A 16,803-nucleotide genomic window follows, 5' to 3' on the forward strand; every position below is an offset into this window, starting at 1 on the left:
GAACGAACAGTGAGAGCAGGATGTACCTTATTGTTGTCTTCATAGAGCATAATAACGATCTGGGTCATGTAGTTGAGCTCAGACACTTCACTTAGATAATCCATAGCTCTCTTCCACTGCTGGTCCTTCACCTCCTGAAACATCACATGCATCCTTTAACACTTAAGAGAAACCACAGTGAAAGACAACTGCTTTACAAGTGTTTTTGTTCTCTCTTTTACATTTTTGGCATTTGTACTTTTGCTCTAGTTTCTGTACTTCTTTACTCTTGTGAAAAATAAGTCAACTTTAGCATACAGTACATTTAAAAAGAGTGCTTTTACTAAAATAATATACAGAAAGAATATACTTATGTGCATACTGAATGTTAAAGGGTCAGTTCACCCAAATAGCAAGATGATGTCATTAATAACTTACCCTCATGTTGTTCCAAACCCTTAAGACCTCCGTTTTTTTGGAACACAGTTTAAGATATTTTAGATTTAGTCCGAGAGCTCTCAGTCCCTCCATTGAAACTGTGTGTACGGTATACTGTCCATGTCCAGAAAGGTAAGAAAAACATCATCACAGTAGTCGATGTGACATCAGAGGGTCAGTTAGAATTTTTTGAAGCATCGAAAATACATTTTGGTACAAAAATAGCAAAAACTACGACTTTATTCAGCATGGTCTTCTCTTCCGTGTCTGTTGTGAGAGATTTCAAAACAAAGCAGTACACTGACAAACTGCTGTGAAGAGAGAACGGAAGATGAACGCCGAGCCGAGCCAGATAATGAACAACAGACTGACTCGTTCACTGACAGGTTGCATCGGTTTTTGGATCACCAGTACTTCTTTCGTACAGTTAGATTCAATAAACCGGTTGAAGAAAACGGTTCACCGGTTCTTTTGCGCTCGACGTAATGGCATCATTAGCGATGATTGCCCTTGATTCAAGCCTTTTGGTCTACCAGGCTCATAACATTAGCACAAAATCAGTTCAGAATCAATCACCAAAAGAATCAGTTCAGTTCAGACGCTCTGTGTGTCAGTCTGCTTCACACTGAATCACACATGTGCAGTATCATCAGCTCCTCGGTTTCACGAATCGGACACCTATGACAAAAACGGTTCTTGACACGAGAACGAGTCTATCTTTTGTTCGTTATCTTGCTCGGCTCGGTGTTCATCTTCAGTTCTCTCTTCACAGCAGTTCAGTCAGTGTACTGTTTGAGTAAATGAATTACTCCGGGATATTGGTTTGTTTTAACTCAGAGGGAGTGTCAGCAACATTAAAAAAAGTTAACAGCTTAAGTCATTTGTGAATTAATGCGTATTGGAGACGCGAACCGTTTAAAACGATTCAGTTCGATTTGGTGAACTGGTTCAAAAAGATCCGGTTACATCGAATGATACGTTCGCGAACCGGATATGACAAACTGCTTTGTTTTGAACTCTCTCTCCCAACAGACACGGAAGAGAAGACAATGCTAAATAAAGTCGTAGTTTTTGCTATTTTTGGACCAAAATGTATTTTTGATGCTTCAAAAAATTCTAACTGACCCTCTGATGTCACATGGACTACTTTGATTATGTTTTTCTTACCTTTCTGGACATGGACAGTATACCGTACACACAGTTTCAATGGAGGGACTGAGAGCTCTCGGACTAAATCTAAAATATCTTAAACTGTGTTCCAAAGATAAACGGAGGTCTCACGGGTTTGGAACGACATGAGGGTGAGTTATTAATGACATAATTTTGCTATTTGGGTGAACTAACCCTTTAAATGCAATTAAATTAAAATGGTTAAAAAATTACAGTTCAAATTATAATTATTAATTTATTATTATATAATTATAATTATTTTTATATTAAACAAAAAAAAATTACCTTTTTTGCCCACTTAAGTAGGATTTCAACATGCGTAATTTCTAGGAGTGTAACGGTTCACAAAATTCACGGTTCAGTATGGGGGTAATTGGTTACGTCACAATGTTGGAAATATTTCTGTTTTAAACCATGAAGGCGATCCAATGGATATCACACACAAGCAATGTGCAAACTTCAGGTTTACTTCAGAGTTATGCCTGTAAATGTCTTAATCTTAGTCAATTTACTACACAGAAACTGAAAGTAAAAACAGATTGACTGAGTAATGACAGAGACGATGAAACAAATCGACTTCAACATATGCTGATAATGGCATATAAGTAACTGTTTTTATTTATTCCCTTAATATTTCTACCATTACACAGTGAAAAAAAGAAGAAAATAACTTATTTTGTTAAACAGGTTGTTTTTGAAAGTTATAAACCTTTTTATTTCACTAATTTGTATTGATGACTAAAGTGTTAATATTTTAATCATAGGCCTATAATTCATTGTATAGACCTGTTTTAAAATACCTTTTTTAAAAACATCTTAATTAAGGAGGGAATATAAAGCCTAATATTTTGTTATCACTCTCTGGCTATTGTCGACACAAGATCATCGTCTTTCGATGCAAACCCAGCAAGGTGAGATTATCACGGGGTCTTTTGTGACCCATTTGTGATAATAAATTTCCTTTATTTTCCAAATGTAATAGGATTATTCCAAAGAATCGAATCGTTTGGTTTGTTATGTGTACTGTAATGTGTTTTTGTTGAAACTTGTATGTCTGTATTTACATATACCGTATTTTTCGGACTATTAGTCGCACCTAAGTATAAGTCGCATCAGTCCAAAAATACGTCATGACAAGGAAAAAAACATATGTAAGTCGCACTAGATTAGAAGTCGCATTTATTTAGAACCAAGAGAAAACATTACCGTCTACAGCCTCGCCCTTTCGTGGCTGTAGACGGTAATGTCTTCTCTTGGTTAATTTTTCTTGGTTCATGTCAAATAAATTTTGATAAGTAAGTCTCACCTGACTATAAGTCGCAGGACCAGCCAAACTATGAAAAGAAGTGTGACTTAAAGTCCGGAAAATAAGGTAGTTGTACCGTATTTTTCGGACTATAAGTCGCACCTGAGTATAAGTCGCATCAGTCCAAAAATACGTCATGATGAGGAAAAAAACATATATAAGTCGCACTGGACTATAAGTCGCATTCATTTAGAACCAAGAAACTATGAAAAAAAGTGTGACATAGTCCGGAAAATACGGTAATTACAAACCTGTAATGATTAAGTTCGAATTTATTACATTTAAAATATGTTAATTTCAAATGTGCTATGATGCTTACATCCAGTAGGCCACCATAACGGAAGATGCTAAGCAAGGAGTGGACATGACTCTCACTCGTGAAATACAGCCGAGTTCGGACATGCCTGCCTGGTGACAGCACTCCACGTGAATATCTGTGACACAAAGAGATGGACAAGTGTGAGCCTTCATGCTCAATAGGAGAGAGCAATTAAAAGAAAGAAAGAGATAGTGAAAAGACAGGGCATCTCACAGTGGATGCAGCTTGTTAACAGACTCATCCTCGTGTGTCCTCTGAAGGTCAAGCTGAATCTTCTTCACTAAAGGCAGACAGTACGCATATGCAATATCCAACTTCTCCACCTTATTAATGCCGTACTCCTAAAAAAGTAGTTTAAAGGTGAGTTGTAGTGAAGTTGAAGAACTAAATTAATTAAAACTAAAACTTCATTAAATGTATAAAAATATATATTTTTTAAATAGTAAAAATGACAAAAACACAAAAAATTAAGTCTTCAACTAAAATTAAAATGATATCAGAAAATATTAAAATAAAATCTACTTCAAAATATTAACAATAACTATAGTATATCAATGATACTACAATAACACCGATTATTTGTCGATAAGAGTCAATATAGAGCGCGTGCATAATTAATAGGCATGTTGATATCCTGATCATATTTTTTCCCAAGTACATTTTACCAATTCCAAACCACACCAATCTTAATAACAACTATTCATTTTGTATTTAATCATTTATGAGTGATATATAATTGTGAGTTCTGGGAGTTCCTTTTTATTGCATCTCCTATCCTGAAAAGTCTGACAGAGATTGGCTAAAAATGAGCTCCTAAAACTTACTGCTAGATTCTGGAAGATAAATTCTTCAGACGCTGTTAGAAAAAGGATGTGCTGTTGGTCCTTCAAGTGTCACTATCAACTTATTTGTCTATAAAAACTATAAAAGAAAAATCAGTCTTCATGTATTTAACGACACTTCAACTTTTGATTCTTATTAAGTAATTCTTTACTTTATTTAAGATTCTTTACCCAAGCACAGTCTCTGAGAACCTGACAGCCTGCACTTCTCAAGACTCCAGGTAGGTTGCAGTTCTGGAAAAAGGTGGCGCTGGAGACTAAATTGTTCCTGATAGTAAACATTAATTATTAATTATTTTGCATTTAACGTGTCTTTTCTTCTCCAACTGTTTTTTTTCTAACCCTGCTGACCCACTGAGCATTTTGCTGTCCAGCGGTCATGCCTTAACCTGGTGATTTCTGTATTGCATTAGTTTTGAATATTTCTAATGGGCATTTAATAATTTTTTACTTTTCAGTCTGAGATAAATCTATTTTTGGGCCATTTTACCTGTAAAAGAAAACCTTCCTAATAATTCTGCTCACCTGATAATGAGGAGCTTTTCACTTCCAGCCTTCATGTACAATTATATATCACTCATCAATAATAAAATACCAAATTAATAGTAGTTTTTAAGATTGATGTGGTTTGGAATTGGTAAAATGTAGTTGAAAAAAAAAAAAGAGTTTAAATTAATTAATTAAATTCATTTCTAGATTTAACTTATGGTTGTGGTGTCCAAGGACTGGGAGATATGTGAAAAAATATTTAAACTGAAAAAAAAATCCCCCAAAGAAAGTAATCACTAGTGCTAGCCAATATAGCTGGAGAAATATCAGTATTCTAACAAAGCTGTACAAGTTTTTTTATGAGTTCACTTTTCAGAGTTCCCTCACACACCTGTGGTATGACAATGTTGGCTAGTGCTCGAGAGAGCTTGAAGAGTTCCAATGTGTCCTCTAACCCCAGAGAGCTGTTGTGCTGCACATCATACTTAACACAGTCGTAAATGTCAGGAATCTTGCTGATGTCATAGCGGCCACTCTTCATGCGGAAGTCCCTTTCCAACTTAGACCAGCGCTGCAGCATCATCTCCAGTGACTCACTGTGGTACAGCTGTAAATCTGAGAGGCAACACCAACTCATTTACTCAGATCGTTTTTTTTCACAGGTTTCTCTTTTTGGCCTTCTAAAAAGTGAGTATTTTTCTTTCTCGCTCTCTTTTTTGATGTGAGCACAGAGCAATCACCTGCTGATTTGGGGTCTTCAAGTCTTTTGCGGATCTGTGAGGTGAGGCTCTGGACAAGGGTGTAGACTTGATCACACATACTAACTGGATTCTCCACAGCCTTCATAGAGTTCACCAGAGAGCTACTGCATGTTGGAGCCAGCTGGAGATATAAAAGGGATGAAGTGGACACAGATGTGTTCTCATATAAAGTCAGCAGAGGGCTGAAATACAGCTTTCTGATGCTATGATTTACCCTGTCAAAGTCGTCTTCTGTGAAGATTTCGTCTTTCTGCATGATCTCATGAAGTCTAGCCTTAACCCTCTGCTGACAGCCACTGAGGGATTCGATATCGTTATCCAGCAGGCCGTTCATATTTGCACTCTTTACCATCTGGACCAGGATCGGTGTCAGTTCCCCTTCCAGTGCCAAGAGACCCTGACAACAGGACAACCAACACCAACTTAACATCCTCTAATAATTTAATATCTTTAAACTTTAGACAACCTGTATTTGTTGTGGCTAAAGACCTTTGCAAAGGCAGCAGCAGTCATTTGCACCCTGCCCTCATCAGAGGCATAGATCTTGAGGTCATGCCGGTAGGTGCTGTGGAGCCTGAGCAGGCCGCAGCCTGGAAAGCCAGCATAATCGCCTACAAGTCGACAAGAACACAGGACTCACAGATAAACACATGATGAGACTAAATAACCATATAAAACTGAGGCAATCAACCCTGTTCCTAGAAACCCACTGTCTTGCTGGGTTTAGCTCCAAACTTTAATCAAGGTCTTACTTGACAGTTAGAGGCATGGGTGTTGGAGCTGGAACAAACTCTGCAGGAAGGTGTCAGTAGGAGCAGTGTGGAACAAACCGATATAGGGTAGGTGAACATGTCCAAGTTAACGTGTCCAAAATGTTAACAAGTCCAAAGACTGTAAATGTAATCATAACATAACTGCAAATGTGTATACTCTGCTCTCAAATCTCATCCATCCCTGTGTTCAGTTTGAGTTTGGCAACTTCAGTCACAAAACCAATCGGGAAGTAAAACAAGACCTCAAATAAATTTGGGAGATAAGGAAGAGCCAAAGTTTATCTGTGAACAAAGGCTAAAATGTAAAACTTTAAGCATCACCACCATTAAACTTCTAAAAACGCCTTTCATTTATTTATTGAAATCTACAAGTTGGAAACTTTCCTGTTTGGCATGATGATGTTTATTGTCCCTAGCAGCCTCTGTAGGCCCCAAAAAAACATTACCCTCGGGACAATGGAACCGTATGTACAGAAATGCCAATTCGTTTCTGAGCTTTAGGACTCATTCCAACAGCACTCTATGCGCCTGTATTGTATTAGTCACTCCTAGTTAACTAGGTGTTAATAATTTTTTTGGTGTAATGTTTACAAGAGCTGTTGTATTAGAATAAGGAGGAGCTTAAAGCATGAGATTTGTGATCTCTAGATGGTCTTCATCATGAGTTTCTGAGTCCACTAATGTGTGCAATAGGAAACAACCAGTGACGAAAGTGTGTGTCCATAATCTTAAAAGACTAACAGACAGGAGACAGTCTACCTTGGCCTCCAGGATACATGCAACGAAAAGCCCTGCCAAGTTCTTCAGCCTGAACTCTGCCAGCTGGAGTCAGCTCTCCTCCCCACTTCAGCACCAGCAGTATAGAGGGGCCCTCCTTACGAGTATCTGCACACAACACACACAGCAGCACCATCAAACACGATATGACTGAAGCCAAAGGAGACAATCAGCAATGCTCATACCTTCCTCCTCGCTGGATGTTTTAGGTTGTCCATGAGGAAGATATGTTAGCTGCACTTTCCTATTGATTCCAGAGAAATGGCCATACCTAAAAAAAAAACAGAGACGGAGACCAGAGTTTAAAAAGGCCATATCCTTCAGGCTTAAAAGAAGTTTACCCTCCACCTTATTTTTTTTCAGATGTCTATATTAACATATAGCCACAAGGACATGCCAGATCAGCTGCTCAAAAAGAGTGATGCTTGACAAGGGTTGTGAAAGGGGACACTGCGATTTCATTGTCACAGGACGAATCTTCCTACTGACAATCTAAAAATACTGCATGCTGGAAAATCACTGAACATAGTGTTCATATATAACATCCATCAACTAAATCTCCTTTAAGACATGTTACAGATGTCTCCTTTGACACACTAGAAACATTATTGTATTTTTTGTTGTTTTCCTGTAAGAGACCATGTTAAGATTTGTTATGGCAATTAATGCATTGTTTGAGATAAAACCTTAGCCAGTCAAAATGTAAATGAGACATGTATTTATTTCTTTGGAAAATATGTCATGTCACAAGACTGAAAGGAGGCCACCTCAGGAGACTGCAAGTGTGCCAGTTAGCATGGCCCAGTTAACGTCTTACATTAACTTACATTTCTAGAACAGTCTTAAGTTGTTCAAGCTTGGACTTCTTCTCCTCTATTTCACAGTCAGTATGCTGTCCTATGTCTGCCAAAAGTGTCCTGGTAATGTCCAGAACTTCCTGTGGAAACAGCACAGCACAGCACAGATTTGGAGTAGCACCACAGTTTTTAAACAATACTTCAACATTTAATGACTGGCTCACTATGCAGCCTTAGCAAACTTCCAAAGAGGCCTAAAAATTACTTAAAGTGATGCAAAACAAGACAAAACAGGTATTAAATTAACTAAAACACTAAAATACTGAGGTATTTCTTATTTATTCACGCTAAACTCTACTCAGCCTACTCTGATTGGATTGAACCAACTCTGTTCAGCTGTTTCCAATCTCAGGGTAAATCAACTCAGTTCAAGCTTTAACTCAGAGTTTGTTAAACCTCCTTTCTGGAATACAACCCTGGAACATTCATGTAAGTAATAAACTCTAAAACACCATAGACGCTTTTATAATGAATATACATACATCAAACTACCTTAGCCAGTAAATAACAAATGACTGGAAGAGTCATGTAGATACATTGGTGAAAAACTCAGAGTGCCCATAGATTAAAATATGTGGACTTTGTCAATAAGGCAGAGAGCGTCTGGGCCCATTTCAATAAGGAGGTTCAACTAACTCGGAGTTAAAACTTGAACTCTGAGTTGACTTACTCCGAGATGGGAAACTCTTGAGTTTTCGGTTTCAGAACAGCTGAATTGAGTTAGTTCAATCAACTCCGAGTAGAGTTAAGCATGTGCACCACGATTATGAAAAGCCAAGATCAATAGTTGCCATGGTGAATCAATATTACGATTCACCATGGCAACAGCACCACGACAAAAACTTCAGAGTCAATACAAGTTTAATTCTTATCACTGTAAAATCACAGGTGAAAACTGGCAGAACGGTAGGTTATTGAACTAATAGGCTATTCATTTTCATGGTATCCCACAGGCAAAAAAATTAAATAAAGTAGTAATAATTTTACTGCATTTTTCTTATATTGCAAATTATCTGCCAATAGTGTAAGACAAATACAGCAGTGGCTATTTACACTTAGTGAAAAATATAGCCTATTCTATTTACCATGTAAAAGAATCAGTTCTTTGCAATAAGTGTAAATAATAATTAGATGCTACTTATACTTTATACTGTCAGATATACAATTTGCACCTCAGTACAGTTGTACATTAACAGGATGCAATAATAACAGTGTAAATGATTATATTTATAGGCACTTCCACTTTTAGAACATTTTCTTAATTTTTATTGAAAATAAATTCTAATGTTATATGTGATGGAAAAGTAGGAAGAACGAGCTCGGCAAAAGCCGGACTCAAACCCAGTCAATCGCGTCACAAGCTTGTTATCCGCGCCCAACTGCCTATACTACTGAAGCTGTTATTCTCTATTTTTATTACCATACTGGCAGATAATTTTTCTTAGGTAAAATGCACTTAATTTCGAAACCCTCAGAAAACAAGACTTCATATATTTTTCTTGTATAGAAAATACATCTTAATTTAAGAATTTTTTAGATTTTTGTACCTGAAATAAGAAAGAATACTTAGAAAGAAAAGCATTTTTGCAGTGTGCATGAATGAATGAAGTATTTAAACATCGCTTGTGCTTTAAAAAGGGGGAGGAGACCGAAAGAAACTCTGGGATTACCGAAGAAAACCTGCTCTGACCAGGAGAATAAACTACCTCCCTTTCAGAAACGGGCTTGACTTACCCTGCTTTCTCGGGTTTGAAATACTTCCTTTTCTGAAACGGAAAACCCAAAGTTTCCCTCATTTCATGGTTAAGATACTCAAGTAGTTTTACGGGCCCCACGTTTATATTCAATAAAACTCAAATTAATTAAAATACATAAAATTGTTACCTGCAGTTGTTTGGGTTTCTTTAGCTTCAGCTTGCCCGTTTTATACCCATCGTATTTTTCAAAAAGCTCAAAGAACCTGGAAGAATGGACAAAGCACTACATTTTACAATTTGGGTCTATTAGTCATGCTTTAGGTGATTAAGTCTATTGAGGAGATGACAAGAACACACATGGGATTGCGCACTTCCATCTTCATCTTCTGCTTTGGTGTACGATCTCCATGACGGATCACAGCTATCACACAGCGAAGCTCCATCCTAGCAGACAGAACCACAAAAAGTCATTCTGATGCAATCATAATTGGGTCACTTGGAATTTATTTTAAAGAAAGATGAATCTTACTACCATTAATGAATAGTATAAACTACTTTAAAGAGTAAAAGATGTGAGAGTAGCATGTGATAAGTACATGGTCCCTGATGTAGTGGGTACAATAGGAATGTCCTCTGCCTCTGTAGGTATGGACCAGGGGATCTGGAACTGAGGAGCCAGCTCCCTCATCACAATATTTCTAAGAGAAAGAACAAGCCACACTCATCACTTGTTGTGCATTTTGTTAACTATATGTTAATTAATTATCATTCGGATTTACCCCAGGATCTTAGCACAGTCATCATAGTACTTCATGGAATTCTTCACAAAGCTAAATCCATTGACATCACACACATATGAGTGGCCATTGGCTCGGAGAAGATCGAATCCACACACTGTTTGCTAGAGTGAAATAAGTCTTTGAGAATAGAATCAATATGAACAGGTTTTTCTGAGATTAAAGAAAAAAAATGCCTTAAACTCTGAAGCCCAGAAAATGTAATCTATTAGAAACATTTTCATTCTGTACTCCTGATTCAAGAATCCAAGAAACGAACAGCCCATCTGACCTTGAATGCCAGACACACTTTACGGGCCACAAGCTTCTCCATGGCAGTGAGCATGACTGGGTAGCGGATTTCTTTGCCTTCGCTGTCTCGCTCAACTTTCCCGTCGAGAGCAGGAGACTTACGAGCCTCTGCGTGAGCGTAGTCTGGCCCTACTGTATACACCTGTAACAAAACAAACACGCACAAAAGAAAAATTACATTTTCATTTTATGTTCAAAGGAGAGCTGTAAACAAAAAAAGGACAAAGACGTTTTACAAATAGCATCAGTTTCCAGGGAAACAACATAAGATGAATGAGAACTAATTCTAAGACACCAACCTGTCGGAGAAATGTTGCTGCACCTCTAAAAATATCAAATTTGCAATTGAACTAAACAAAACTTTGGTCTATTCAGTAGATCAAGAGAAACAGGGTAATGCAATCCCCGGGTGAAGAAGATGCTAAATTATTTAGTACCTTCACATCTGTGCCATCAGTTGGCATGAACTCTTCATAGATATAGGAGCCAGTTTTCCTCACACTGCTCTCTGGAGAGTAAACACTGCTTCTACTCCCAATCTGAAACAAAGACACATCCACACTCAGATCATTTACTTAACATTGTGCCTTATGTGCAGTATTCACAGTTTTGTTAATAAGCTATAATTCATCTCACTGTAGGCAGTGCTAGGAAGTTACTATGAAACATAAAACCATTTAAGCTATATAACATTAAGCATTATAATTAAGGTACAAGTACCAAACACAAACATTTATATTAATACAGCTAATAAAAATTCAAATACACTCAAATTATGTAACTGAATCAAATACGCAGTGATAAACAACAAAATATAAAGTTGGAAAATGTAATTGCTGTAACACTAGTGTTACCAAATGGAATATTTTGCAAAAGTTTCATGAACACTATCCCTATCTGCTATTGGTCGAACAAACACAGCTCTGCCCCAAACTCACAGCATTGGTTGTGCCAGTGTGTCAGGATGGTCGAGATGTTCAAAAAAACAAAGCAAAGTTCTAGCCACACTGTTACACTTTTTGGGGAGTTAACATACAGATGGCTTACTCAACTGACTCTGCAACTGTTAATATCCAAAGAAAAAAGAAAAAAGACACACACAAAAAGACTTTTAATGTCCAAGACAACCTCTGTAGTCCCATTTAGCCACAGATCTTTTTTTCAGACATTTAAATGACCTACTGACTTTGGGTCGATGGAACAGGACATTCAAAAATTCAAACCGGTTTCCTGGTTTTAGGACTTTCCTGCAGCACTCTATAACTCTGGTTGGGAAATCAAATGCTTTAATGAATGAATGAACTGCTAAAACAAGACTTTAAGTTAGTAGTATTCAAACACTGACTAAATACACTGATAAACGCTGCAATATATTTTTAACAGCTGACAGGGAATGCCAAAAGAAAATGTCAGCATGCTCTTCTTCGTGTCTGTTTCGACCATTCCCAACAACAAATGATGTGCCTGTGTGACTGAGAGGGACGCAATTCAAGCTCTACGGCAGAGATAACAGGAAGTTATTGCAAAAAAACCTTTCTAAAGAGACGCTGGCTGCCTCCTCCAGCTGAAGTTGGGTAGTAGATGTACACATTATGGTCCTCAGCAGAAACTGGCTTCTCTACAAAGGGTTTTAGAAAGACTTCACCGTTGACTTCAACTTGGTCTTCTCCCTCAACCAGGTTACACTCTATGACAAAACACAAGAAGGAAAAGTAATTCAAAACAGTATTACAGTGTAGAGAATAAATATCGGAGCAGATATGCAGATAACAAAGTCATCATCTGAGAAAAGACCATTATGCGGAATTATAACTGGATAAATATAGCACTTTGATTGTCATTTGTTTAGAGCAGGATTAATTTATTTAGGTCCTCAGGGAACTGTCATAGCTGCCAAGAACATAACAGCTCACTGGATTCCAGACGGTCACATCACAGGCCTCAGAGCAATACTTGTATCTTTGGCCTGAAAAACACTTGAAATTGCTCAATGTGAGGGGCTATATTTACTGAGAGACTAAAATAAATCAGAGCAGAGACAAAGCAGGACACTTTGCTAAGATTAAGGTTTCTACTTCACTATTGGATGATGAGGAAATAAGCAATTAAACAACAAAAGACAGCTATAAAAACACAAAAATAATGTATATTTGAAAAAAGCTTTGACTGACCATCAGGTTTGTCAGGGTCACGGTTTAACACAGCGTAGCGTGGAAGATCTATCCCCTCCTCCTGCAGGATACGATATACTTCCCTCCTAAATATCATTAAACAAAAAATATTCAGGTATCATACAAGATGCTGAAATGTATGTAAATATGATATATATTATTCAAAACTGTGTTTGAAGAATATGCGAATACCTATCCTGTATGTAATACTGCATATTAAGATCATTGATGAGCAGTGGGTTGCGGAGTTTTACGTAACTCGCTGCCTTATCCAAGAGGAAACCTAATTCAAGAGAATCAGTCATTATAATATAAATAATTACTTGCCAAAGACACAACACACCGGTAAATAAATTTGTAAACTGCTTATCAGGTATATTTGCAAACCAAAGGACGAATTTATTGTTTGGCATATTTTCACAGGCAAAAATCCAGTCATTTCAACGGGAATCCATGTGATTTGGAACTTCATATGAGAGCTAAATGCAGGCCACAGATTACAAAAAATGTTGCCTGTACCTTCATTGTGTCTCCTTAGACTAGTTAATGATGCAGGAAAGCTTGATAAATGAACATGAGATCCCTTCCATAAAGCTGCTTCTTGATTTTATTGACTTACTTGTTTATGGTTTATGGATGAGATCTATAACCAGCTCAAAAGGACACAAGCACATAACAAACCTTTCGAGTGAAATGAGATCAGGCAGTCACAGAGTGGCCACTTCTCCACCGGCTCATTGAGTATGACATCCTCTGGAAAGATGACCACTGTGATGTACTCAAACTTGCAAAGACGCTCCAAGATCTGAGTCATGGGTTTGGACTTGGATTTCTTCATCATACAGCAAATCCCCACCACGATCTGACGCTCTGGAGGCTTAAGAGAAAAAACAAGAATTTAAATAAAACATATCATTATCTACCTAAACATGTCAAACTCAGCAGCAAGACTGCATACGAGTAGCCATACTTATGTGTACAGATGTTGAAAACAACACTTGGGGAATCCCAGGAATGACCTGAGACATACTGCACAAAAGAACAGCCCTGAATTAAATCAAAATCTAAAATATTAAAACGGTTATGCCAAGGCATTGTTTATTTTTTTAAATCAGGCTGTTTGACATTCCAAGTGTATTGATTAACTCTCTGTAATTGCATGGCCATGAAGCACTTTTGATGACTGCATTACTGTTGCACAGCACTTCTCCACATTTTCAAATTAGTAATGGCGGCGTTGTCTTCTAAGAAACACACTTGATTTGTGATAAAAAAATTAAAAGGAAGTAGTTTTACACTACTATTCAAAAGTAAAAAAAAATTTTTTTTAGGAAATTCATACTTTCATTTAGCAAGGATGCATTGAATTGATTACAAATGAGAGTCAAGACATTAATAATGTTACAAAAGATTTCTTTGTTAAATTAATTTTGTTCTTTTAAACTTTATATTCTTCAAAGAATCCTGGGGCAAGGGGGGAACTGTTTTCTACAAAAATATTAACTGTTTTCAATACTGATAGTAATAAGAAATGCTTCTTGAGCACCGAATCAGCATATTAGAATGATTTCTGAAGGATCATGTGACACTGAAGACTGGAGTAATGGCTTCTGTTCTCTAACTACTAAATCTCCCACTTTTCGCAAAATCTCTCTGTTAGACCAGACACTTAATCAAACTGCACACCATTCGTACCGAGTCATCCTCCAGATCGTCTTCGTACAGCTCCATGTCTGTCCTCATGCTGGTGTAGTCGTCCAGGCCTTCGCTCTCATCGTCCACGCAGCCCACGAAGAATCTGGGAGCGCCGCACTGGCTCTCGCCGGGGCTGCTGGGCTCTGACATTACAGTCCACAGCGGCAACGACCCTCTGCTGCCTGCCGCGCCATCTCACACTAACACAGAGCTGGAGGGGCACGCGGCCAGACCAGCTCCGTACCCAGCCTGCAGGAGCCGCGGTGGGTCAATGGCGAAGTGTGGAAATGTGAGTAAGCGGGGTACAGAAGAGGCTGAACAAGGCCTGCCAAAGTTCAGGTAAATAGTTATGGGGAAAGATGTAAAGTGATGGACTGATAACACAAGTTCATTCTTCCTAGGGTTGATGTTTTTCAGTTTATATGAGAGGATCTTTCTCCAGATGTCTTAACAAGACCCTCAAAGAGTGAACTGAAGGATAAAAAAAGCATCTTCTTTCCTACAAAAACAAACAAAGTGCTTAATCAATAAGTGATCCAATCAGTCAGTGCACACATAAACTGTGATTTCTGTGTAAGGACGTATGTTTGTTTTAGCATATCCTTGTAAATGTACATTAAAATTAATTTACACTAAATAACACAAAATTAAAATAACACAAAATGAAGATTCTGTCATCAATTATTCACCCCGATGTCATTCAGAACCCATGAGACTTCCATTCATCTTCAAAACACAAATTAAGATGTTTTTAATCATGAAACCTTAGTGATTTCTGTCCCTCCACTCCAAGTCCATTCCACCAAAGGTTTCATACTTCAGAAAGTTCATAAAGACATCATGAATGTAATCCATATAAATTGAGCGGCTTAATACAAGTCTTCTGATCACTTTATATGACAAAAGGATTATATATGATGAACTAATTAGGGTTTTATTCACATATAAACACTGATCAACGCACATACATAGAGCACATCAAAAAAGCTAAATGGAAACTCAAATTAAGGTTGAGTGATATTGCAAAAATCTTTTTTTTTTTTTCAGACAGGATCACAATTTTCTCACAATTTTTTTTTTCAACTATTTTGTAAGTTACAGAACCGCACAAGCAACTACAGACAAACTAACTTCCCTAATTTCCCAAATTCATTTCCCTAAAAGATGCAAATTACAAATAAAAGACTGAATACAATATAAAAAAGTGCCTTACATTGTTCAAGTACAGTAGGTCTATTTAACAGTAGCGTTCAAGTAAGAAATACCACAGAAATTGAATGACAATGTAACAATGAAACACTTCAAATAGTCTTCACTGTATGAATTAAATATAAAGTAACAAAAGATTTTCAGTCAAGAGCAGTGAGTGATATTTTCTTTCTTTCTTTTGTGATTAACATTAAGGACACACAGCAGCAAGTATATTAAGCTGCTGTCACTTTAAGACCTTATGCGTGGATCTATGCGTTGCCTAGTTGTTCTAAATTCAGTGTTTAATTGGGCTTATTGCTTTAATATTGCTCAGTCCTAGCTCAAATGTGCTTGACATGCAAGAGCCAAGGTGGGTTGTACTTGTAGTTGTACTTGTGCAAGTATGGTTGAGCCTCCACGAGAACCAACATGGTTCAAGCTAAAAGTTTCCTGTGGCTTTCCAATTAACCAGGGCAGAGTGGTAAATTGTTGTTCGATGTGCACTGACCATTGTTTTCATGCAAGTAAAAAGATTAAATTAAAACAGTTCATTATATTAAGCGATTGTTTTTTGGACTTGGATTAAACGGGTCAATTTATATTATGGATTACTTTTATGGTGTCTTTATGAATTTTAATTTGTGTTTCAAAGATAAGTAAAAGTCTTCTGGATTTCGAACGACATGATGGTAAGTAACATGATGATTTTTGGGAACTATACCTTAGACTGTTTAACAATATCAGTACAGATGCGATTCAGCTTCAGGTGGAGTTATGTGGTTTATCATGGCTGTGCTAATATTGCTCTATTTCCTAATGATTTATTTATTAATATTTATTATTATCTGTTTGTTTATTTCGTTTTTTTCACCGCTACGTGACACCCAAAGTTTGATGCTGAAAATAAATGTATGAGCTAACTAGCTTTTTCTGAAAACTTAAAATAACGGCACTTCTGCTTGTTTCATATTGCTTAATTATCAAGCTGGCACTCATGTTACAGCTCCTGCTTACACGTCGTCAGCAAATTCTGCCCAGTCCAGACTAACCACAGAGCTCTGTTCGCAGAGATTGAAAATACATTTGTACCACTGTAACCAACCACACTGCAAATTCAACCCTTCACGTCAGCTAACTGACAGACATATACACTGAATTATATCAAATGATCTTTACTTAGGTTATAGATTCTGTTTAGTCACTAAACGAGAAGAATCTCCCACGGATCTCATACTCTTGCTTTCGAGTCA

At 37.2% G+C, this 16,803-nt stretch overlaps 1 protein-coding gene across 5 annotated transcripts in view; it reads right to left on the reverse strand.

Annotated features, from left to right (window-relative positions):
• Positions 1–14,724, reverse strand: part of ppip5k1a (diphosphoinositol pentakisphosphate kinase 1a) — a 30,141-nt gene extending 15,417 nt beyond the window's left edge. For all 5 annotated transcript variants that reach the window (XR_009426726.1, XM_059535053.1, XM_059535047.1 and 2 more), the window contains exons 1-21: positions 14,363–14,724; positions 13,349–13,544; positions 12,860–12,950; positions 12,668–12,753; positions 12,029–12,183; positions 10,934–11,035; positions 10,477–10,638; positions 10,188–10,309; positions 10,005–10,106; positions 9,766–9,852; positions 9,596–9,671; positions 7,682–7,791; positions 7,040–7,125; positions 6,837–6,962; positions 5,794–5,915; positions 5,519–5,701; positions 5,284–5,425; positions 4,935–5,158; positions 3,426–3,553; positions 3,213–3,327; positions 27–134 (exon numbers count right to left, since the gene is read on the reverse strand). Coding sequence is in view for 4 of the 5 variants with exons in the window: in XM_059535053.1 (XP_059391036.1) it covers positions 27–134; positions 3,213–3,327; positions 3,426–3,553; positions 4,935–5,158; positions 5,284–5,425; positions 5,519–5,701; positions 5,794–5,915; positions 6,837–6,962; positions 7,040–7,125; positions 7,682–7,791; positions 9,596–9,671; positions 9,766–9,852; positions 10,005–10,106; positions 10,188–10,309; positions 10,477–10,638; positions 10,934–11,035; positions 12,029–12,183; positions 12,668–12,753; positions 12,860–12,950; positions 13,349–13,544; positions 14,363–14,512 (2,673 nt within the window). In the remaining variant the exon portion in view is untranslated. The remainder of the gene's footprint in view (positions 1–26; positions 135–3,212; positions 3,328–3,425; positions 3,554–4,934; positions 5,159–5,283; positions 5,426–5,518; positions 5,702–5,793; positions 5,916–6,836; positions 6,963–7,039; positions 7,126–7,681; positions 7,792–9,595; positions 9,672–9,765; positions 9,853–10,004; positions 10,107–10,187; positions 10,310–10,476; positions 10,639–10,933; positions 11,036–12,028; positions 12,184–12,667; positions 12,754–12,859; positions 12,951–13,348; positions 13,545–14,362) is intronic.
• Between the last annotated feature and the right edge of the window lie 2,079 nt (positions 14,725–16,803).

The sequence above is a fragment of the Carassius carassius genome, chromosome 3 (assembly GCF_963082965.1).
Source record: "Carassius carassius chromosome 3, fCarCar2.1, whole genome shotgun sequence".
NCBI lineage: Eukaryota > Metazoa > Chordata > Actinopteri > Cypriniformes > Cyprinidae > Carassius > Carassius carassius.